Here is a 22,770-nt window from a genome sequence, read left to right on the forward strand (position 1 = left end):
CGGGGGTGCGGCGGCTTCCGCTTCCGGGTCGCCGCTTGGGGCCGGGGGGGGCCTCGCTGCAGCTGCCGCAGCCGCCATCGCCGCCGCGATGCCGAAAGGAGGTGGGGGCCGGGCCGGGGGGATTCGCCCCTGTGAGAAGAGCGGGGGTGGGAGAGCGGGGCGGGAGCTGAGGGGGTGTAGGCCCCTCAGGCCCCGCGAGGGGGGGGGGGGGCGTGGGGGGACCCCCGGCTGTGGAGGCTCGGGGCGGGGGCAGGGCTCGTCCTCCCCCCCGCCCCGTCTCGGCTGGGGAGGTGCCTGGCGCGGGGCAGGTCTCGTTCCTCGCCGGCGGGTCTGAAGGGAGGTCTCTTCCCCTCTCCCCGGCCTTGGGGAGCTTGGGGGGGTCCTCCTTTCCCCGTTCTCGGCCTCGGAGGATCTTGGAGGGAGGTCCCCTTGCCGCACCCCCCCTCCGGCGGTGGATGGTCTCTGGGGGAGGTCTCGGTTTGTTCCCCCAGCCCGCGCGTGGAGGGCTTCGGGGGGAGCCTCCCCTCCCCAAGAGACGGCAGATTCTCCTCGTTCCTCTCGAGCTGGGAGTCCCGTTCTGTGCCCCCCCAACAAGTGCCACGGGATCGCAGCAGCCCCTGGGGGTCTCCGGGCCTTGAGGTGCTAGGCCCCCCCGTGGCACCGGGAGCGGGCTGGGCCCTGTGTGCTCCCCGCGAGGCTGGAAGCTGCAGCCGGTTCTCCCGGGGCAGAGCTTGGGATACACGGACGGCCGGGGAGGGGAGGTTACAGCTACACCGGGGATCCTGGGGGGCATCCTGGGGAGCACGCAGATGGTGTGTGGTGGCTGAAGGCCTTCCCGTCCCGGTGGTTCGATGGTGGAGGCCTTCGGGGCTAGGAACGGGGATTCTGGGCGGCCAGGCAGAGGGTCCAGCCCTGAGGGGCAGCGTGGGGGGGGATGTGGAGGTGGTCTTCCATTCAGGGGCTCCAAATGCGGCTCCTTTCATGTGGCTCCGGCAGCTCCGCATCTGGGTATTATGGAGCGGGTACCAACTTGCTTGTGTGATTAAGGAGAAGTAATGAGGGACTGACAGGCTGTCAGGGCTGAGCTGGATCCACCCAGAACCTTCTCCAGATGCACCATCTGCATAATTGGCTCTTGTGTGAGCGTCGGTGAAACCCCAGTCATATACATTAATGTAAACCAGCCCTCGTCATTCATCTTCTCTGTAGTTTGCTCCAATTTATTTCATCAGCATTTCCCAAGCTTTAATACCAAATCTGCTTCCATATTTAGATTTTCTTTAAGCACTTTATTTTGTGTCCATTTGCACAATGTTACTAGATAGGGCTGCAGCTTTCACATATTTTTTGTGAAGGCAAAGAACTGTGGTGGGTTATAACCCTGGCTGCCATATTTAAATGCCCCGTAACTCAGGATTTCCTGCTCTGTATTTCATTGTGCAGTTTTAAATGTTTGTTTCAAACCTTTTGCTTCTTGGGAAAAGAAGGATCTTTGCTTGCTCCCACAAGTTAGTAAGAGTTGCTATATTACGGAGTGGACTTTTGCACTCACTGTTTAATATAAAATGGGGATTTTAACCAGCTGTTAATAAATTTTGTTACAGGATTATTTTTGATGATTTTGTTATTTTTTTTAATACCTCCATTCAGAAAGAATAAGTGATTCCTTCAATATTCATCCATTCTCTTTGATTTAAATTCCTTAACTTTTCTGTTTGAAGCTGAAGACAAATGTATTTGAACACGTGCCTGCCTTAGGTGGCAGTGGTCTTTATGGCCTGTGAAATCTGCAGGTGATTATATTTTAAAAGTGCTTCACAGAGGAAGATAAGAGTCATTGTTCCTGTGTTACAGATGGGGAAACTGAGGCACAGAGCTGAAGTGAGTTGCGCAGCGTGATGTGGTAGGTCAGTGGCAGACGTAGGACCGACTCTCCGCTTGTCAGACGTGCGTTTGATCTCCCTGTGAAGCACAGAGCCCCGTCCCTGCCCCGTGCTGAGTTCCCCACATTCCCTCCAGCTGCTGAGCCGGTGGCACTGCTGCTCCCACTCAAAGGGGTCTTACTTCTCTGTGTGCAGGCTGCAACATAAATTACATTGATTCACTCTTCAGTTTGCTTCTTTTTAGGCATTTAAAGTAAGATAGTTTCTCTTGAGTTGCTTTTCCCTCCCTTATGACTGCTGTTTGTTTGCAGTAATAAGGCTTTTGTGTTCTTCAGTTCTGAGCCCAGCTGGACAAGAAGACTGCCTGGCATCGGTTAAGCTTGTAGCACAGGCTTGTTTGGGTTTCTTTAGGTTTTCTTAGTGTTACGTAGTGTGTCAGGGATATTACTGTTGTTCCATCTAGAGTCATGTCATTTGCTGGGCAGTGAGGTAATGTCTTCTGGGCTAGATCTCGTTCCCAGAGGGTGTCAGTATTGCCACGTGGGATGCTTGGGAACAGACAAACAGAAAACACGCAGTCTTTGGGTGCCGTAAAGTTTTTGGTTGTGCTTGTGGTTTGAGAGCCGACAAGCTTCCACAGCTGAGCTCAGAGAGAATTTGGTCTCTGCGCTTCCACACTTCACATGAGAAAAGCATCTCGGGAGTCTCTGTAAGGCTTCACAGTGGGGTTTTTGAGATAATGTATTCCACAGCTCAGCTTTTACGGAGCTAAAACATGTGAGATTTTGTCTCTGCTGAGCCAGGAGGACTGGTTAGAAAACGTTGAATTTCTAAAGCTCGCAGCCCACAGAGGCAGTCTGCACTGGTGCTCCCTGTCCCTCCAAGTCCAACAGTGCAGCCAGGCGTGGCCATGGCACAGCAGTACAGCAGTGACAGATCTCTCCCATGCATCCTGCACAGTCCCCAGGAAGGAGGGATGATCCCCTCAGCCCTCCCCACCACCGTAAGGCTTCCGTTATCCTCGGCAGGTGAAGCGGGGGAGATGAGAGAGTGCAAGGATTTCCTGCTCCTTCCGTTGGACTTTGAAGACTCCTGCAATAGTAGAGAGCTCCCTTGCCTGAGCTGTTTGCTTTTTGCCAATCTCACGCACCTGTTCTCCTTGAGCTCCCAAGCTCAAGGCTAGAGACTGACTCTATTCAGCTTGCTTTCCAGCAGTTCTTTGAGCTGTAAGAACATAAACAGAGCGGTCACTTGCAGGAAGCATTAATGGCTTCGGCAACTCATTAACAGAATTTTGAACTTGAGAGCAGATCTTAGCCAGGCAGTCCAGCCAGCTAAACTGACTCTCTCCTCTTCCTGGTTCCTAGAGCTTGTTTTTATTTTTCCTTATAAAACAGTAAAACATGGAGGCTCATTTAGTAGTTCTTCAGCTCTCATTATAATTCCCAAAGCTTTTGTTCAGTTAGCTTCCTATTTTCTCTTGGCACAGCCTTCTTGTAGGGGAGGGGTTAAGCAGGCAAGCTTGTTGCAGAGTTGGTTGTGACCGCGGCTGCCGCAGGAACATGCTGTGATTCCTCCTGCACAGGAAACGCAGAGAGCGGCTGTGGGACTGAGCACCCCTTGCCAGCCTGGGAAGTGAATCAGAGAGGCCACAAGCGTAGGCATGGGTGTGCAAGGAAGGATGGCGTCACCAAGAGCTGAGGGGGCACTTGGAAGCTCGTTGCATGATAAATGGTGTCACGGCTCTGCGGTGTTTGAGGGATGGGCGTACCTCCTTTGGGCAGTACCTTCCTGGCTCGCTCCCTGTAGGACAAACCTGTGCTTGATTTGGAAAATGCTGAACAGCTGATAGGCTGCTCTCGGTTCTGGTGTCTCCAAAACTAGCCCAAGGGGAAAGAAAGAACAGATTCTCCGAGTATCTTTCTATGGATCAATAATCCCAATTCTCTGTGCAACTTACCTGAAATTCTTGGAGTGTTTCACTGAGGCTGGCAAGTTCAATGTGTCCTTTTTTCATTGTTGTTTAGATTCTATCAGAGGAGCTATTTCGGTTTGTCCTATCTGCATCGAAAATCCAGAGAGAGTGCTGCAGGAGGAGCAGACCTTTCTGGAAGCTTATCACTAAACCATTTATTAATTTTATTTTTTTGTACAGGTAGAAAAGGAGGCCACAAAGGCCGAGCAAGACAGTACACAAGTCCGGAAGAGATTGATGCCCAGCTCCAAGCAGAAAAGCAAAAGGCAAGGGTATGTGTTTGCCTATGTTATGTGCTTGCTGTCATAAGTCCTGCTTGTACAGTCACGCTGAACTTGCAGTTCGTGAGAAATGGCAGCTTAGTCAGTCAAGTGTTGCAGATCATTCTGTCAGTGATCACAATGAATTCTGAATATCTCTGGCTGGGAAGACTGCAAGGTGTGATCCAGTCTGGTTCCTCACGGAAGTGTGGCCAGGAAGACCATCCAGTTCACAATTTGAAGGTTAAAGGATAGGGAAGATGATTACACAGCAGCTCTAGACATCTTTTCCCCTTGTATTTCATCATTCTAGTCTCCCAGTGTAAGCTAATTTTTTTATCCGTGCTCTGCAGCGTGGCTGTGGAGGAAAAGGGCTCACATCTTGATGTCTTATTATGTATTGGAAGTATTATATTTGCCCTCTTTCTTTTCTAGATTTAAAAGACCAAATTCCTTTGACTTCTTCCTGAACACATGATTTTCTTGTTTGCCTCTGACTTGTAGGGAGAGATAACAGAGTTTTCTGGCATGAGTCCTCTTTTCCATGTGTTTCAATGCCCCAGCATAGGATTGTAACAGCTTCCCCACAACTACCTGACTGGTATTATAAAAGGCATGGCTACTTTGTGCGGTACTTGCTCTCTTGTATTCCCAAATTATCACAGCTACAATGGCACTCGCCCTGCTGTTTTTCTGTGACTTTCTGAAAGTGCTGCCTAAGCCCAAATACACTATTCCAGCGGAAGCCTCCCAGCACTGACTACAGTAGGATAATTATAACCTGTATAGGAAATACTGATGAATACCTCCGAGAAGAAGGTTACTCTTTCAAGCAGTTATGAGACATATTGTTGACTGCTTTTTAATGTTTTGACCAGCTGTAACTCAAGATGATTGTGTGGTTTGCTGCTTAGCCACATATTCCGACTTTGTGTTGGATTTCTTCTTCTGAAGTATATCTCCTCTTTGGTTTGTTTTCTGATTCCACCTTCTTGGTTTCATGCCATCTTTCCAAATTCTGAAACCACATATGGGTCTGATCCTGTTTTCCAAAATGATTCCAACTCCTACCTGATGTCATTCACAAACTTTCTGTGTTCTCTACTTCCACGTTGTTAATAAAAATACCAACTGGAAATGGAACAGAGCAAGCAGGACCCCACTTGAAATGTCTGTCTTGTTTCAAAACAAACCAGAGAACTGCTCTTTGAGAAGGATTTTCTTCTTTTTCTTTTGTGATAATCCATACAACCTAGCAATGGTTACATCTAACACTATTTCGTTAGGGAAAGCTTGAAAAAAACCCAACTAATAAAATTACTCCTCTTACTGTCCATAGCTCATCCACTTTCCCAGTTGCTCTGTTGAGGGATATTTGGCAATGGTAAAGCAAGCTATTCACACCCATGTTGGTTCTTCTAATCTTATCTTCTAATGATTTACAAATTAATTCCTAGACCTCTGACTGGTAAAAGCTGTGCTAAAAAGGCTGTAATTTCTTGGATAATAATGTTCTGGTTGACGGTTGTCAATTTGCTCTTCTCTAGTTTTTTTTTTTTTTATCTAGATCTAGGATGGGATCCAGCTCTACACTACATCCGTGTAGTTTCCAGTCTCTGAGATATTGTGCACTGGAAACCTGGGCCAAAATGTCTCCTGGAGATCTTTCATTTGGGGGAAGTAAAGTGCCGGTTCTGTCTTTTACAATAATTTTCCTGGCCTGTTACACAGAGAGAACAGCAGAGTGGGTTAGAGGTGATCTGCCGGGGCAGGTGATGCACACTTACATGTTGAGAACGAGCTTTTGTTTTGTAACAGCCAGGCACCTTGGTGTCATAAGGGCCACGTCAGGAACACCAGCGCGCTCAGAGCTGTCTCTTACCCCTCCAAAATGATCTCATTTAAGAGTCACTGTTGGATTTGGGATTTTTATTGACGTACATTTTCTCTAATTTCCTGTGATTTTGTAGGAAGAAGAGGAGCAAGAAGAAGGAGGCGAAGGAGCGACAGGGGACCCCAAAAAGGAGAAAAAGTCTTTAGATTCAGATGAGAGTGATGAAGATGACGAGGATTATCAGGTATTGTAATTCTCAGGGCACTTAATGCATTTGTACCACCCAGATTCTTGGTGGATCTGGAGAGAGGAGAGAGATACATGCTTTTGACTCCCAAGTTCTCTTTGAGAGCTACCTATAGGAAATTTTTTATGGAAGGACTATTTTTAGAAGGCAAAAACCCCTTTACTTGATTGCATTTTGTCCTCAGAATGAAAACTTGTGTATTTTTATAAGGGAAACACAAAGGCAAGAATATTTCAACAAAGGCTGAAGATGCCTGGTAGTATAAATCCTTGGTTCATAAATGGTTTTGCCGTCTGGTAATGAAAACATCTTGAATTCTGCTTTTGGGGTATGTTGCAGTGTATTTGATGAGCTGTGTTACAACACAGTGTTGGGTATGAGAGAGCTTCTTAACCTTCCTCTTGTTCTTGAACCTTAGCAAAAGCGCAAAGGAGTGGAAGGGTTGATAGACATAGAGAATCCCAATCGTGTAATTCAGACAACCAAAAAAGTAACTCAGCTGGACCTGGACGGACCTAAGGAACTCTCGCGACGAGAGCGGTGAGTCTTTCCTGTTGTCTCGGCAGGAGCTAGTGCATTCCTGGCATTTCATCCTTGCTGGTGGCAGCAGCTTAATGCGAGGAGACGTTTCCCTGCTGTGTATGCGTTGGTGTTTCAGGGAAGCCCTTTAAGTGTGTTGCTCTCTAAAGCGGACACTGAACAGCAGCAAACTGTCAGGCAGGACTCACTGTGTTCACAATGTCTTTCCTTACACACTTTACAGAAGTTGTCTGTCCTCTGGGAGTAGCTGTGGCCATCCTGGAGCCAGGCAGCTTGGCCAGCTGTGCTAAGAGAGTGAAGTTTTTTGCTGTGAAGCAGATGTAGACCATTCCTTTTCTGAAGTTTTATGCCAAAAATCAGACCTAACTGAAATCCATTAACCAGAGGTCGCCTTGGGGTCCACTTTAATCTTGCTACAGAAGGTGCCCTAGTGACAGGTAGCAGTTTCCCAGATTCCGGGGGTCATGGTGAAATTTTTGTCTGAGCAGATGAGTAAGACGAGAACCAAAGTTTAATCTTGCAGTTTCATTTAGCAATGGAGAGCTTCAGAGTGAAAGATTTAAGCTTGCTTATTTGGGATAGATTGCTTCAGCAGAAATACACCTTTGAGGGTAAGGCTGGGGAAAACATGTCATGGTGCTGTGCAGTCTGGGGCTAATTCATTTGACCTCATTGTGTGTCAGTGTCCTTATTTAGCTGAACAAAGGTAGAAATAATCTCTCTCATCATCCCTGTTCAAACCCTGCAACAGATATAACCTGTGCTTGAAAACCGGTGACAGGGCCCCCCAGTCTCTGTGGGCAATCCGTCTCTGTCCTCACCATCCCTCCCTGTCAGAAAGCCTCCCCCTCTCTGCCTGTACCTGCGTGCTCACTTGGATACTCTGATGACTGGTGTGTTTCACTCAAACAGAGAGGAAATAGAGAAACAAAAGGCAAAAGAAAGATACATGAAAATGCACCTAGCTGGCAAAACAGAACAAGCGAAGGCAGATCTCGCCCGACTAGCCATCATTCGGAAGCAAAGGGAAGAAGCTGCCAGAAAGAAAGAAGAAGAAAGAAAAGGTTAGAGAGTAATTAATGATATCCTCTTACTTCTCTTTGCAATGCCTGTACTGCCAAGAGGCATGATTTCTCATATCAGACGTGGTAATCCCTCATCTCCTGAGACTGCATGGTGTTGCTGAGTGTCATTACAGCTTCTCTCATCAAAACCAGGTTCAGCTGTTTCATTCTTACGAAGCTCTTGCTTTATAAAGCTGTAGGACATCTGAACAGGGAGCAGGGAAAGAGAGAAGGGAATTGCTCTCGATATCCATATTGTCCTCAGCCTCCTGGGCAATTGCTCCTATTTGAGGGTTTAGCGAGTTCCTGGTGCTGGGTGTGATTTACCTGCTTTGTGTGCTGGGGATCCAGACTGGCCAGGGAATTTGCAGCACTCCCCCCCTGCCTGGACTTTCTCTTCAGCTCTGATAGGAGTGAACTAGAAGTCTGATGAGCGTGTCTTCTCAGTGGCTTCTGCTGAGAAATATGTGCATCAGTGTCAGGGTAATTTGTGGAGGATGCCTGAAGAGAGGCCAAGGACAGAAGGGAACATGAAAGGGGGGGCTGCTCCTCTTAAGTCTGCAGGGGATCTACCAGGGATCGGCAGGGAGGGTCGAATTTTTTTCCGTTACCTCACTGTACATGGCTAGCAGGATTTTGATCTCTGAGGCTGTCAAGCCACCACCAGTCCCTGATATATGCTGTGAAATGATGTGACCTCTGCTCTTTTCCTCCCCCAGCAAAAGACGAAGCGGCCATGGCAGGTAAAAGACTGCAGTCACTATCCCTTAACAAGTAAGCACAGGACATGCAAGAGGAGGAAACGCCAGGGAACTGTGCCTGGTGCCTGCCGGGAACTCTGTTGTGTTGCATACCATCGATGCCACGTAGGGTGTACTGCGTCATCGAAGTCACCTTCACCTCCAAGAGACACTGACGACGTGTTTGTCTTCATCCTGGCACAGATTTCCATTTGGGGTTAGGGGCAGCTGCTATCTTCGGGGCAGAACTGTGCTGAACAGCAATTCTCTGTAACAGTTTGGAAACCTGAATGTTTTTGCTGTTTTTAGGATTAAGAACTCATAGACGGGGGGGCAGGGCGGGAGGGAGCTGTGCGGGAGGGGAGATGCTTCAAATATTAGATTGCAAGAAAATAGATTGTGGGGTCATTGTGGGGTGGGGCATGGGGTGGGGAACTTTGACTTGCTAGTGAAAGCCCGAAGGATAATGTATCTGAGGAATCCTTTTGGGCAAATGGCCCATCAAATTTTGCTGCAGGGTGTTGCAGTATAATCTGAGAGCCTGACTTCATGGACATCTGGAGTGCCGTTCCTTCCCGTTTTCATCCCTCCTTTCTTGCAGCCAGTCTCCCCTTTTCCCTCCTCTTAATTTTTTTTTCCTTCTCCTTATTAGGGATAGTGCCAGTTTTTAACCACATCATCCTTTGTTTAAAGGAAGAAAAAACCAACATTACTTGTATCAGACCCAGATGGAGAAAAAACTTGATAAAAAAACCCCACACCACCACCAACAGAACTTGTATATTTGGCTGATTAAAATGTAAATTATCATAACTGCTCTGTCCTTGTCTTGTCTGTGTGTAAATGAACCCAAGTGTGCAGGCTGCTGCTGAGATGGAAGGCGCAGCAGCAGTCTGGTGGTGTGGTGACTGCGTCTGCCGCTTTGCTGTTTCTGTGCTGTTTGTGGTGTGGAATTTGGCTCCAGGTTCAGGAGCTCCATCAGCAGATGCAGCCTGAAGGCACAAAGCTTTTCTTGCTGTCTCTGATGGACGTCTTGCACAATCTGCTTACCACAGCGGAGAAAACAATTACCCTCAGGCTGCTGTCTAGCCCAGTCACTGTGTCAGAAGGCTAGTCCCTGAACTGTCACCCTTGTCAGATGTCCTATCTCACAGTGTAGGGCTGCTGGAGGAGGAGATGCTCTAACCCGCTGTGCCCCAGGGAGTCCTGTGCCAGGGACACCAGCGCTTCCCAGACTTGCTTGCCAAAGCCTGGAGGAGATTTAGCCCCAGAGCTGAGACAGGAGCTCTCGGAGTCATTAGCAGAGAGCTTACGGTCGTACAGGTGCAGGATGACAAATGTGATTTGTTCTGTGTAATCCTGTCCGTGCCTGGCTGCAGGCGCTCCGGCATGAGGGTGCGCCGGAAGGGAACGTCGCTGTGAGCTGCCTGCGCAAACCGTGATGGCAACTTTCTTCCTGGTGCTGGAATGAAGGGTCATCTCTGCACGTGGATGAGGACATAAGCCCTAGAGCTGTTCCCCCAGCCTGTGCTTTTTGTGCCCTGAGGCGTGATTTGAGACAGGGAATATCTTCAGGGAGCTGTACAAGGTGAGCGGTTCCAGGAGAGGTGTCCCTGCTGTCAGCTCCAAGAGGGAAGAACTGATATGGTGGGGACAGAACCGACACAGAAGGTTTGGGTGGTCCTTGGAGTGCAGGGAGGCGGATGGAGCAGGGTGGTGGGAGGCAGCGGGCTGATGCCTGGGATGGAGCAGGGCAGGAGCCACAGGTGAAGGGAGAGAGGGATGGGGCTTGTTCACATGGGGTGAATATGCAGAAATGGGTGGAAAAATCTTTCCCCAGTAAACACACCTCCTGCTAACTAAAGTCTGGACTAGAACCCAAGTGTCACTGTCCCTCTCTGCCAGCCAGCACTCCCTTCCCAGGCTGTGATCAACGTAAGGGCTGGTCTGCTTTGAGGGGCACCACCAGGAACAGGGTTCAACCCGAGCTGTCACAGCAAGGTCTGATCCCAGGAGGAGTAACCATGTTGCACCACATAGGTTCCTTTTCCTTTTGGTGATAAATGTAGGATTTCCCTTGCACAGACGCTCGGTTTAAGGCAGGGCAATGCTGGACGAGTGGCTGGGCATCTTGCCTGCTCCGACACCCCTGCGCGGGTACTGCTTCTTCTGCCTTTGCTGAAGCTCTTACCAACCACTTCATCGCTATTTCATACCCTCTATGAAATGTGTGGCCCTGCCCATTGTTTACCACATGCAGTTAAACCCTGCTCTGAAATGTAGAAAGATTTATCCACTTCCTTACAGCTTCTTCAAAGGCTCCTCAGCACCCCCAGGAGCAGCTTTGTCCTCCCGCTGTGGCTGTGAGATGGGACTGCTCGTACCCCAAGTTAGAGACGAGGAAGGTGGAAGTCAGAGGTGCTCTGATCAAAATTGCCTGGTAACCTGTGGTAGTGGGCTGGGAAGAGGCAGGATTGGTTTGGCAACCCCAGGTTTCCAAACCGGCTCCCTGGGCGTGGGATTGCACACCTGACGGGACTTGACCGGTGTCCAGGAGAAGCTCAGTGCCGGGAGCAATATGGGAAACCTGCGCTGCCATGCCCCCTCCATCCTGGCCCTTACCTTTTTGCTGATACCAATCCTGTTTTGAAATCATGCTGAAGCAGGGAATGGGGAGGTGATGTTCCCCTTATCCCCACGGTCCCGATTCATCCCCAGAGCTGGCGGCAGAACGGATGCGACCACCCGCGGTGAGATGCAGCACAGCAGCTGTGACGGGCTCTAATCACGCACGTGTTCACATTGAACTATTTTAAAAAAAAGAAGCAAAAAAGAAAAAAAATCCATTGGCTTTACACAGGAAAATCCCTACTTTATTTTTGATTTCTTTAAAAGCGATGTATGACCAGCATCGGGTAGGACGGTAACAAAAATAGTAAAAAAAAAAAAATTGTTTTCTTTGTCTGAGAGCAGCCGCCGGGGCTGGCTGGCAGCCGGGGAAGTGCACTGGTGGCATCGCGGCCGGCTCGTGCGGCACGGGGGCTCGCGAGGGAAAGCAGGCAGGCGCAGCGTAGCAGGGGCGAGCTGGCAGCTGGGATGCCCTTCCCAGCTGGCTCCTTCATTTGATCTTGAGATCCTTCAGCGCCGACTCCAGGCTCTAAAACGGAACGGGATGTCGTTGTCACCAGCTTTTTGCTTTCCAAAGCAACTGGAGGTGGTTGGGGAGCTAATGGGGGGCACAGCTGGGGGGTGGAAGCCATCCCCTGGGGTGCCAACCCATCCCTGCAGGGAGGAGATCCCAACTTCGGCTAGTTTTGGGTCATTTTTCAAGCTGTGTGGCCTTACCTTGACATCCCAGATGCTCATGCCACCGTCCATCCCCGTGGTGCAGAACTGCGAGCAGTTGGCCTTCCCACCCACCAGCACCGAGATCTGGCTGCGGGGCGCAAAGAGGCAGCGGGGGGTCAGCCCCTGGCCCCTGCCGAGCCCTCGGGGCTGCCTGGGAGTTGGCGGGTGGGAGTGGGGCCAGACCCCTCCATTTCTCCCACCCATCTACAGGGTTGCCCTGGGATACCCAGGGATGCTCTAAGGATGCTCCAGGGCTGTCCCAGCTCCCGGGGCTGGACCCCTCCATCTCCCACATCCACGTGCAGGGATGCCCCAGGGATACCCAGGGATACTCCAGGGATGCCCAGAGATACCCAGGAATGCTCTAGGGATGGCCAGGGATGCTCCTGGAATGCCCAGAGATACCCAGGGATGTTCTAGGGATGGCCAGGGATGCTGCAGGGATGCCCAGAGATACCCAGGGATGGCCAGGGATGCTGCAGGGATGGCCAGGGATGCTCCAGGGATGCCCAGAGATACCCAGGGATGCTGCAGGGATGCCCAGAGATACCCAGGGATGTTCTAGGGATGGCCAGGGATGCTCCTGGAATGCCCAGAGATACCCAGGGATGCTGCAGGGATGGCCAGGGATGCTCCAGGGATGCCCAGAGATACCCAGGGATGCTCTAGGGATGGCCAGGGATGCTCCAGGAATGCCCAGAGATACCCAGGGATGCTCTAAGGATGGCCAGGGATGCTCCTGGAATGCCCAGGAATGCTCCAGGGATGCTCCAGGGCTGTCCCAGGTTCTGGCCCGGACAGCAACACAGCCAAGGGATGCTTGGTAGCCAGCACCCCCAAGCAGCCCCTGGGGTGACCCAGCAAAGCCTGTCCCTTCACCCACTCGCCCCCCCGGTACGCGCCTGATGCTGTTCTTGTGCAGGGTGTCCAGCGTGGCGTTGGCGGTGTCCGAGCTTGCTTTCTTGTCCAAGTTCTGGAAGCGCTCACGGGCGGTGAGGCCGCGTTGGGAACTCTGCTTGGGGACGTCCAGCTTCCCCCCGAAGGTCAGCGCGCCCTGGCTCTCCTCGTAGGTGAACAGCATTGGGTAGCAGTCGTGGCCCTGGGGAACCAGGCCACCCTGCTCAGCACCCTCCTGCCGGCTCCCAGCCCGGTGCCCACCCGGCGTCCCCGGCCCGGACTCACCGCGGCCACCAGGCTGTTTTCGGTGATGAAGGTGACAGCCAGGAGGGGCAGGGTCTCGGTGCACAGGGCGGTGACGCTACGAGGGAGGGCAGGGCGTTAGCAGGGAGCTGAGCTTCAGCCTCTCTGCACTGAGACTGGCACAGCTCGTGACACAGGTGGAAGCCACAAGACCGCGAGGAGAGGACGCGTCGCTTCCTCCAACCAGGTCTGCTATGGCCCTTCGCCCCCACTCCAACCCAGACGCCTTCATCTCCAGGTCAGGTTTGGGAGTCAAACCCCACCACCACCCATGGCACGGCTGCCCCCAGCCCCCCCAAACCCCCTTCTCTCCCCAGCCCTGCTTACGCCATCTTCTTGTTGGCATCGGCGAGGCAGAGGGTGCTGTCGTGGCTCACCCAGGCCACGCGGGCGCCGCTGGCCGAGAAGCAGATGCTGTGCACCCACCCGCAGCTGCTGCTCGACTCGAACATCAGCTCCCCGAAGGGCATCTTGGAGCCCCACGGCGTGGGGCTGGGCCGCTCCTCCACCTCCTTGATGTAGGCTGAGAAGATCCTGGGGTGGGGGAGAGCCCTGGCATGTGTCCCCGGACACAGGACCAGAGCTGCCTCCATCCCTGCCCCCTTGCCTGCCTCAGTTTCCCTGCCAGAGCCCGTGGGGTGCTCCACTGCCTCCCATGCCCCGCTGGGTGCTGTAAGATTGGGATGGTCCCTGGGGCACCCCCAGCCCTCCCCGCATCTCCCCTGCGCCCCATCCCCAGCTCCCAGCACCACCCAGAGGGGTGAAGCCTGCCCCACGGGTGAGTCAGGGCGCTGGGCTGCCCCCCCCACCTCTGTGCTGTGCCAGGGTGGGACCCCAGCCCATCCTTGAGGGGGGTCCCCCCACCTCAGATGCCCCCGGTCGCCCACCCCCCTGCTCCTCACCGGCACTTGAAGTCACAGGAGCCGGCGGCCAGGAGGACGTTGTTGGGGTGCCAGTCGAGGCTGAGCACCGTTGAGCGGATGGGCTTCTTGATGTGCTTGCAAACCCACCTGTGGGGGGAGCAGCCGGTGTCGGTGGGGGAGCATCACCACCCCCAGGAACCCCCCCGGGCTTTTGGAGGGCTGGCTGAGGGCGGTCAGGTCTACACGCACCCCAGGAGCTGCCCTGGGTGACCAGCCTGCAGCAGCAGCCGGGGCATGGGGACAGCATGTCCCATCCCCAGCAGCTGGGTTTTGGAGCACCTCCCTCCATCCCCCCATCCGCTCCTCTTCCAGCTCCTCTCTGTCCACCCCATCTCCGCCTGTCTCACCTCCAACTCCTCCAGTCTCCTATCTCCCAATCTCTGTCTCTTCCACCTCCCCTCCATCCATCTCTCCATCCATCCATCTCTCCATCCATCCATCTCTCCATCCATCCATCCATCTCTCCATCCCTCCCTCCCTCCCTCCCTCCCTCCCTCCATCTCCCCATCCGTCTCCCCTCCATCTCCCCCAGGACCGGCCCAGCGAGGCCACGCCTGAGCCTCACCAGTCGTTCTCCTGCTCAAAGTAGCAGATGGAGATGAGCCGGGAGCCGCTGCCCACGGCGAACTTGTTCTCCTTGGGGGACCACTTGACGCAGCGGGCGGCCCGGTTGATCCGCAGGATGACCAGGGTGGGTTTCCAGACGTTGCCCTTCAGGGTCCAGACGTAGGCGTTGCGGTCGGTCCCGCATGTCACCAGCCGGTTGCTCTCAGGGGCCCAGTCGATGCCTGGAAGGCAGGGGTGGGTGATGATGGCCCAGGGAGCCATGGGGATGCGAATGGGTCACTCAGGGCTAGAGGCCATTTGAAGGCAGAGCTGTTCTGGGTGGTGTCTGCTCCAGAGTGCCTCTTTGCCCTACTCCCACATCCATCCCAAATCATCCCACCCCCTCCCTCCCCATCCCATTCCATCCCAAGCTATCTCACCCCATCTCTTCCATCTATCTGTCCTTTCCCATCCATCCATCCATCCCACCCCATCCATCTCATCCCACCCCATCTCATTCCATCCCAACCCATCTCACTCTTCCATCTATCCATCCCTTCCCATCCATCCCACCCCATCCATCTCATCCCCCCTCAACCCTCCCCACCCCATCCCTTTCCATCTCTCCCATCCCATCCATCCCACCCCTGGCTGCCTTCTGACATACTGGATCGCGGCTAGGAGAGGTAGACACAACCTGCTCCCTCTCCTCCATCCACTGCTCAACCCCCATCCAGAAGTTGTTGGTGCCACCAAACAGGGCTGGGACCATCTCCAGGGCAGGGCCACCCACCAGCCATGTCCCTGTCCCCTCCATCGGCCGGGACTCACCCGTCACCTGCCCGTTGTGCTCCTTCAGCTCGTGGACTTTGCTCCACTTGGCCCCATCCTTGCGGTAGATGTGGACCTCGTGGTTGTTGGGGCAGAGGGCGATCTCTGTGGGGTGAGAGCAGCCGGGGCAAAGCCCTCCCCTGGGTCATGGGCTCTGCGGGGAGGAGCGGGGCCAACCGCCATCGACTTGCCCCTGCCTGTGCTCCAGGCTCAGTGGGGCACAGTGGGACCCCACTGAGCCCCATCTGCACGGTGGGGTCCCACCAAGCCCCCCCGCCTCCACACCGTGCTGCCCCAAAGCTGGCCCTGCTCCCTGCCCCTATGGGGAAGGGAGAAGGACCCCCAGACCCAACAGCCCAGTGTCCTCCTTTCCCCAGCCTGTGGTCCCGTGGGGCTGGTGGGACAGGACGAGATGGTATGTGATGGCTGCGGGTGCTCAGCTCCCGTCTGGCCCCATCCTGCTCCGCCTGCCCATCACGCCGGCCGCAGCAGTGAAAGCCCTTTTTGTTCTCTCCCACATCCCCCGCGCCGTGGTTGGGAAATGCCATCGGCCGTGAATCACCCAGCTCCGCTCTTCTCCCCTCTCAGTGCTTCATCCGTCCCTCCCCGCACCGGCTGCCGTGGTGCCTCAGAGCTGGACGCTGTGCTGGCACCCCTCGCACCGGGCTCTGCCCCGGCAGTGGGACCAGGGGGATGCAGGGGGACATGTGCTGTCCCAGCCCAAAATCTGTCCCTGGCAGGACCTGCTTCCCCAAACCCAGCCCCGACCCAGCTCTGCCCCATCTGGGGTGGGCATTGCCCACTGCAGGTATGTTCAGCTGGGACAGTGGGTGCTTTCGGCAGTCCCTGGGGATTTTGGGATGGGGTATCCCAGCCGTACTTACGGGTCCGGTCCTTGTTCCAGGCGTGGCAGCTGATGGGCTCCAGCAGGAAGCTGTGGTAGGCCATGGCTCGAGGGCTGGGGACAGGGCGAGACCCCCACGGCCGTCAAGAGATGCTGCTCCGGCCACGGGGACAAGCCCCCAGTGCGACCCCCTCCTCCCAGCCCCACCGAGTGTTCCCTCCCGCCGGGATCAGCCCCGTGTTGCAGCTCACCACGTCCCCCCTCTGCCAGGGAAGGGGTTTTCCTGAGCATTTCCAAGCTCAGAATGTGCCCAAGCGAGGGAGAAGGGTGCCCCAGTGGGTCCAGCTCAGGGGGGCCGGGGGGGACCCAGGTGGAGCTGGAGGAGACATTCCCCACGGTGCTGCCCCATGGCCAGACACCCAGTCCTGAGCGTCCCATGGCTGGGTGCCAGATGGGTGCCCATGGCCAGATGCCCACAGCTGGATGCCCCATGGCCAGGCACCCCATAGCTGGGTGCCCCATAGCCAGATAGGAAGTGGGGACCACTTCCAGGGACTTCTAAACAGTGCCATCGTCCTGCCCCAGCCAGCTGGAGCCTGGTGGGCAGGAGCCGCCTGGGCACACGGGGACCCCAGTGCCAGCACTGCCAGCCCCATGCGCATCCTGGGGGTCCCGCCACTGCCAGTACCTCCTCCCTCCCGCTGCTCCCACCAGCCCCACAGGGCCAGATCCGCTTGCTCCTTCCCTGCCTCTCATTTAGGAAGAGCCAAAGCCTCATGGAGGCACCTCCATCCCATCCTGTCCCGTCCTGCGTGTGCTCAGCCCCAGTGAGCTGGTGACTAATCCCTTCCCCTGGCTGAGCTCCCACAGCTCCCGCCAGCGCCCACCAACCGCTCCGGTGCCGCGGGACAGAGCAGCTTCCTGCAAACCCTCTCTGGGTGCCGCGGGACTGGGAAGGGCTCGGAGCGGCAGTGCACCCCCTTAGCCATCCGTCCAAGGTAACGCACATGGATGTAGGGAAACACCTCGCCAGGGCATGACAGACGGGGATTACTCACAGCTTGCCTCTCGGCTATTTTGGGAACTCCCTGAACGCTGCCCGTTTTCTTTGGCAGCTAAAAACGGTACAGGGGAAGAAAAAAAGTCCCTCCCAGCAAAGCTCTGTGCCCAGGCTGGTGAAAAGAAAATCTGTGGAGCTCCATCACCTCCCTTTCACACGCGGAGAAATCCCAATGCCGATGCACGGCACAACCCCTGCTGTCACGCACCCCACGGCCGAGTCCCTGCGGAAAAACCCATCCCTGCCGGCCAAGGACGTGGGCATGGCCGAGCAGCTGCCCAACCGCAGCCCCACTGATGCTGCTGGGGATCAGCACGGGGTGACCCGCGGGAGGGTACAAACCCCCTGCCGCCACGTGCCTCTGCCCTGAGCCCTGCGGCCGGAGCTGCACCACCAGTGCCAAATAAAATCGTCAGTAAGGAGGGACGCTGCTGTTGGCATTGCAAAAGATCGGGAGCAGACAAACGTGTAAAACAGCTCCCAGGAAGGAGGGATGGGAGGCAGAGCATGCCACGGTGCTTTCCAGCTTCAATGTTCGCTAAGAAAACAGCGATATTTATTTTTTTCAGGTGATTTGGATGCTCTGAGGGCTGGACCCTCCTCCCCGGGGGTCTTGCTGTTCACCCGGTTAATGCCAGCCCTCGAAGGGACAGGCTTGGCCACCGTGCCGGGGAGCGGAAGCCGTCACCCAGCCGCTGCGGTAAAAAGCAAGGGCTGCTCGGCCGTTCGAGCTCCAATCACTCCCTGCAGCAATTTATGTCTCATTTCCCCAGCAGCTGGTTCACAGCCAGTTCTCTGCTGACGCCCCATGGGCTGAGCCGTGCTCCCGCCCAGGGTGGGGGCCATGGCGTGACCCCCGGGGAGCTCGGCAGCCTCTTTCCCAGCAGGGAAGAGCATCGGAGGGGCCGCAGCTATCCCCCTGCTCAACACGGAGGCTCTGGAGGGAGGAAAAGGGGTATTTTCAGATGGCCAGACAGGGCGGGATTGGGACCCGATGCAGCTCCGTTATCTCCCCAGGCAGCCCTGAGGCGCCAAGCAGTTCGGAAACATCCTTGGAGGAGATAACCAAACCTTGGCAGGAGCTGAGCTGGTCCCGGGGAGGAAGCCGCGTGCCGGAGGAGCTGTATTTTTGGTTTTGCTGAACCCGGGGGGATGGCGGGAGGTTAGTCTGCACCCACCGGCGCAGGGATGTGGTGACAGTCCCACCGGGAGCCGCAGGACCCCACGAAGCTGTCCCTGACCATTGTGGTGGCCCGGTCCTCCTGCACTGCCAAGACCCCAGCACCGACCCCCGGGAGCCCCTCTGATACCCACGGCGGCTGCAGGGTGTCACCCCCCCTCCGTGCTCCTGCCAGCCAGGCTGGGGACACCCATCCTCAGTCCCCGACATTGGTGCGGGGCACCCTAGGAGCCAGCCTGGCCCTGGGGGGACATCCCTGCCCCAGGGCAGATGAAGGGCGGCTCTGACCCCCTCTTCCTTGTGCTGGGTAAAGCTGGAGGCAGCTGATGCCCGGGAAGGAGAGGACAGATTGCAGACAGCTCTTGGTGCTGGCAGCACCAAACCCCCGGGGACCCCCGGCGGGGGACCCTCTCCAAAACCCCACAACTGCCGGGCCTCTGGCAAGAGAACGAAACTCAAACTTGCTGCCAAAGCTGAAAAAAAAAAAAAAAACAGCCCGAAAGGCAGCGACAGCAAAACCCATGAGCAGCGAGGCGCTGCCTGCACCCCCCTCAGACCCCAAAGCAGCCCCGGCTGGGGGGGTCCCCACCTCCCCTCGAGCAGGGTGTGAGCACCGGGAGAGGTGACGGCCACAGCCCCCGCGGGACAGACCCAGCTCCTTGCCGGGGTGGTAGAGCTGCCTCCCCGCTCCTTACCTTGCTGGGCAGTGCAGGCAGGGCTAGTTCATGGACTCTGGGCAGTCGACACGAACGGCAGCCCGGAGCGAGCGGCGGGAGCTGCTGGCTGCCCTGCCGAGGCAGCCCGACTTCCCTTTTCCTCTCCGAGAAATGCAACCACTTCCTTACGTGGGCGTTGGGGGAGTGCAAAGCAGCTCGGCGGCCGCCCTGCCCCTGCCTGCGAGCCAGGCCTCTCCACCATCGCCGCACGTGGAAGAGCCACCAGCCCCGGGATGCTCCCGGCAGCCCCCGCTGCTCGGCGGGATGCGGGCAACTCGTCCCGGGTGCACTGGGGAAGGATGCGGCTGGGAGAGCAGAGGGGAAGGAGGCCCACCCTCTCCCTCCGGCAGCAGGAGGGTTGCTCACCCCCGGGGTCCCCGATGCGTTTCAGGGGGACAGATGCAGCAGGGAGGCCCTGCCTGCCGGTGCTGGCCCGCAGCAGGCGATAGCTGCGGTTGGAGCCCACCCGGGGCGAGACGTGCATCAGCATCGCCTCCCACGGCCAGGGAGATTCGCCACTCGGCAGGACCCCGCAGCGCCTGGATCCGGCCGCCCCGAGTGGCAGCTGCTGCCGATTCCTGCATCCCACTGAGCCCAGCGGGACCCAAGCCCAGGCTGGCTGCAGTCACAGCTGCGTGCATGCACCCCACCTACCAGACATGCACCCCTCTGTTTTTTCCCGTCCTGCTTCAGAGCAACTTTTTATCCCTTTGCCAGCCGGGCAGGGTAACTCCCAGGAGCTCAGCTCCTGCTGGAAGTGCTGGGAAGGAGAGATGGGCTTCAGCTTCTCGCTCCCCTGCTGCAAGCCAGCTGCAGAGCCACGCGTGGAGGGATGCACTCGCCCCTTCCCTCCCTGAGTAACGTCGCAGAAGTGGGACACCAGCACATCGAGGTCTCGTACAGGGAGGGCAGGGCTCCGACAAGGCATCTCAGCTGCAGGATGCAGATACAATAACCTCGTATTTGTTGAGCTGCAGAATTAATCCCCAAGTGAGGGGTCAGTTGTAAATAAAGGCTCTGCGGGGTGGCACTGAGCCGGCAGCTCATCTCTCCCTTGGTCCTGGAGTCCATTAGCCGTCCTTCCCTTTGCACATGTTGCCATGATCTCATGCAGACACGCATGGAGATCCCAAGACGTCCCAGGGCGTGGTGGGTCTCTGCGGCTCTGGCGGGGAGTGAATCCCTACAGCGGAAAAAGTCTCTCTCAGAAGTAGCGAGCTGCCCTGTCCTCTGGCAGCAGTTTGCCCATTGCAGCACCCAGCCTCACCCCCAGCATCACTGCTGCCCCAGATGCAGCAAAAGGGACACAGCTCACAGAGCAGCTCCCATGGGGCTGAAAGGTGTGGCTTTTTCGTTTTTCCTGCTGCGGGCACATTTCCTCTAGCCCTCCTTTGGCTACAAGCTGCTCTGCCTCGGCTCTTCACCAGAAGGGTTCAGGCTTTCCAGGTGTCCTACCACTGCCTACTGCAGCAGCCCTGCACCAAGACCAGCAGCTCTCATCCGTGTGGGACGGGAGGACACAGGACAGGAGAGCATCCCTCTGCTCATCCCTTCACATCAGACCCCTTCCAGATGGTGATGCGAATGAACAGTAGGGCAGTTTGCTGCAGCAGAAATTGGGGTACAGTATTAAGGAGAGGAGAGCATCACCCCCAGCGCTGCCTGCAGAGCAGTTCCTTGTCTGCCATCGCGTTTCCTCACCCCTTCTGGTCTCAAGGCTGCTCCTGCTGCAGCTCCTCTCTGAGCCTGCGCTAATGAGCGCAGTGAGCTGCCTCCACCGGGGAGGCACTGGTTTTGAACGCTGCTTGGGTTTCCCCCGGACTCGAGAGCCCATGGGGGAATAAGCCAACGCTGTGGAGGCCAGGGATGAAGGCTCAGCCCTGCTGGGTCTCCTGCCAGATCTGATTCAAGGTTTGGCTAAATCCTTTACCTGCTTTTGCCTCCGTTTTCTTCAGTGGAAAGATCCTTCTGCATCCATGGCGGCATGTCTTGTGATGCTCAGGTCCTCCGCAGAAAGGCCATAGAGGAACTGTCCCACTGCAGAGATGCTGGGGACACCAGAATGGCTTTTTGCTGGGGTTTTCTTTGGAGGTGGGGCAGACGGGATGAAAAGTGGCAGCGATTCTGCAGCTTCTTTTTGTTCAGAGACTGGGGAGTTTTTCAGGCAGGCTCCAGTGAACAGTCTCTGGCATCCCTGCTTGCAGATGCCCATTTCTTGCCCCCAACACTCTGTTAACTGGTGTGTAACGTCAAGCACATGCAGCCAGCAATTATCCTGTAATTTAGACTGCAATCATGAGCTTTACTGTGAACATTGCTTTCAAAGGCACCATTAACCTGAGCACATACAAGCACATGCTCAGCAGCCTGCTGCTGTGGTTTGCTAAATATGCTAGTGAATTCTCACCCACGCTGGACACAAAGGACAGCGTTACAGACAGGGGAGGCGACCAAGGAAACGGTAGAAGCAGAACAAGCACCTGCCTTCACCGTGGCTCACAGACCCTGGAGGCGGGATGGCAGCGGAACGTCCTCCCAGAGCGGAGCAATGGCCTGGAAATCCAGAGCTGCCGTCCCCACCGTTGGACAGTGCACAAGGCGCAGAGCTCTCCCCAGCCCCTGCGCACTGGGCAGTTTTAAGCTGAATTATGCCTCGAGTAATGGTTGTTTATACTCCCCTTGCACAGTCCTTTTCTATTATAAATATCTCCAATCTGTTTTTAATCTCAGACTTCTAGCATACATATTTCTCTCAGACAGTAACCTATAGCAGTTTCATCAAACCTCAGTTTGTTGGCTTTTTGGAAGAAACAGGCTGATTTTACCTTCTCCAGCTCTTTCATGCAGAAAAAGAACAAGACAAACATTTAGAGATCCATTTTCTCCACTCTTTCATTAGATGGTATTTTCCATCCTTTTATGTTATCTGAACCATATATTTTAGAACCCATTTTTTCAATACTTTTTGGAAATAAACCACCACGCTTTCAAAAAGTGACTTCAGAAACAAAATCATTCCTGTTTGTGAGACACGAGCATCTAAGAGCATGTACGGAGATGGACAAAGCCAAACCAGTGCTCCTCTGCCCATCCGCCAAGGTTGGCAGGGTCACTTTGATCCACAAGACACTTAACACCATTAGCATTATAATCCAGCTGATAAACCCAACCCCACCACAAGTCATCACACACAGCAGGTCACTAGGCTGCAAGATGAGTAGAGGTTAAACAGTCATTATTTTTTGTTTAGAAAGGAGAGGAAATTGCAAAGCCACGCTTGACTGCCAGGGGAAGAAGGTGGGACACACAAGAAAACCTGAAGGAACTGGCAAAACAGTTCATTCTCTGCACACAGCCAACATTGCACCTGAAAATGATCCAGCTCTGTGATGGACACAGTTCACTTGCAGCAGAACAACAGCAGTTGTCAGCTTTGTAAGCTTATCTTCCACCCTCCCTTTTCAATCACTCGGAGCTGAGCAGCAGTGTATGAAGCAACTCTGGTTCCAGAGGAAGTGGTAAATTTAGTCATTGGGGTTTTTTTAAGACACTTCTGCATTTTCAACAGAAATGACAAAG

The 22,770-nt window shown here is 55.0% G+C and overlaps 2 protein-coding genes across 2 annotated transcripts; one reads left to right on the forward strand and one right to left on the reverse strand.

Moving 5' to 3' along the window:
- Nucleotides 1-53: 53 nt before the first annotated feature.
- On the forward strand, nucleotides 54-8,866 carry PDAP1 (PDGFA associated protein 1). Its single transcript, XM_059826501.1, has 6 exons — nucleotides 54-101; nucleotides 4,039-4,130; nucleotides 6,089-6,196; nucleotides 6,618-6,739; nucleotides 7,652-7,803; nucleotides 8,523-8,866. Exons 1-6 carry the CDS (start codon nucleotides 89-91, stop codon nucleotides 8,579-8,581), a joined length of 546 nt encoding a protein of 181 aa, XP_059682484.1. The 5' UTR covers nucleotides 54-88; the 3' UTR covers nucleotides 8,582-8,866.
- Nucleotides 8,867-11,399: 2,533 nt separating this feature from the next.
- Nucleotides 11,400-19,263, reverse strand: ARPC1B (actin related protein 2/3 complex subunit 1B). The gene is made up of 10 exons (XM_059826325.1): nucleotides 19,171-19,263; nucleotides 16,276-16,349; nucleotides 15,392-15,496; nucleotides 14,580-14,802; nucleotides 13,994-14,101; nucleotides 13,419-13,625; nucleotides 13,074-13,149; nucleotides 12,794-12,990; nucleotides 11,889-11,979; nucleotides 11,400-11,700 (listed from the first exon to the last, which is right to left on the reverse strand). Exons 2-10 carry the CDS (start codon nucleotides 16,337-16,339, stop codon nucleotides 11,662-11,664), a joined length of 1,110 nt encoding a protein of 369 aa, XP_059682308.1. The 5' UTR covers nucleotides 16,340-16,349; nucleotides 19,171-19,263; the 3' UTR covers nucleotides 11,400-11,661.
- Nucleotides 19,264-22,770: the final 3,507 nt, after the last annotated feature.

This window comes from Gavia stellata, chromosome 18 (assembly GCF_030936135.1).
Source record: "Gavia stellata isolate bGavSte3 chromosome 18, bGavSte3.hap2, whole genome shotgun sequence".
NCBI lineage: Eukaryota > Metazoa > Chordata > Aves > Gaviiformes > Gaviidae > Gavia > Gavia stellata.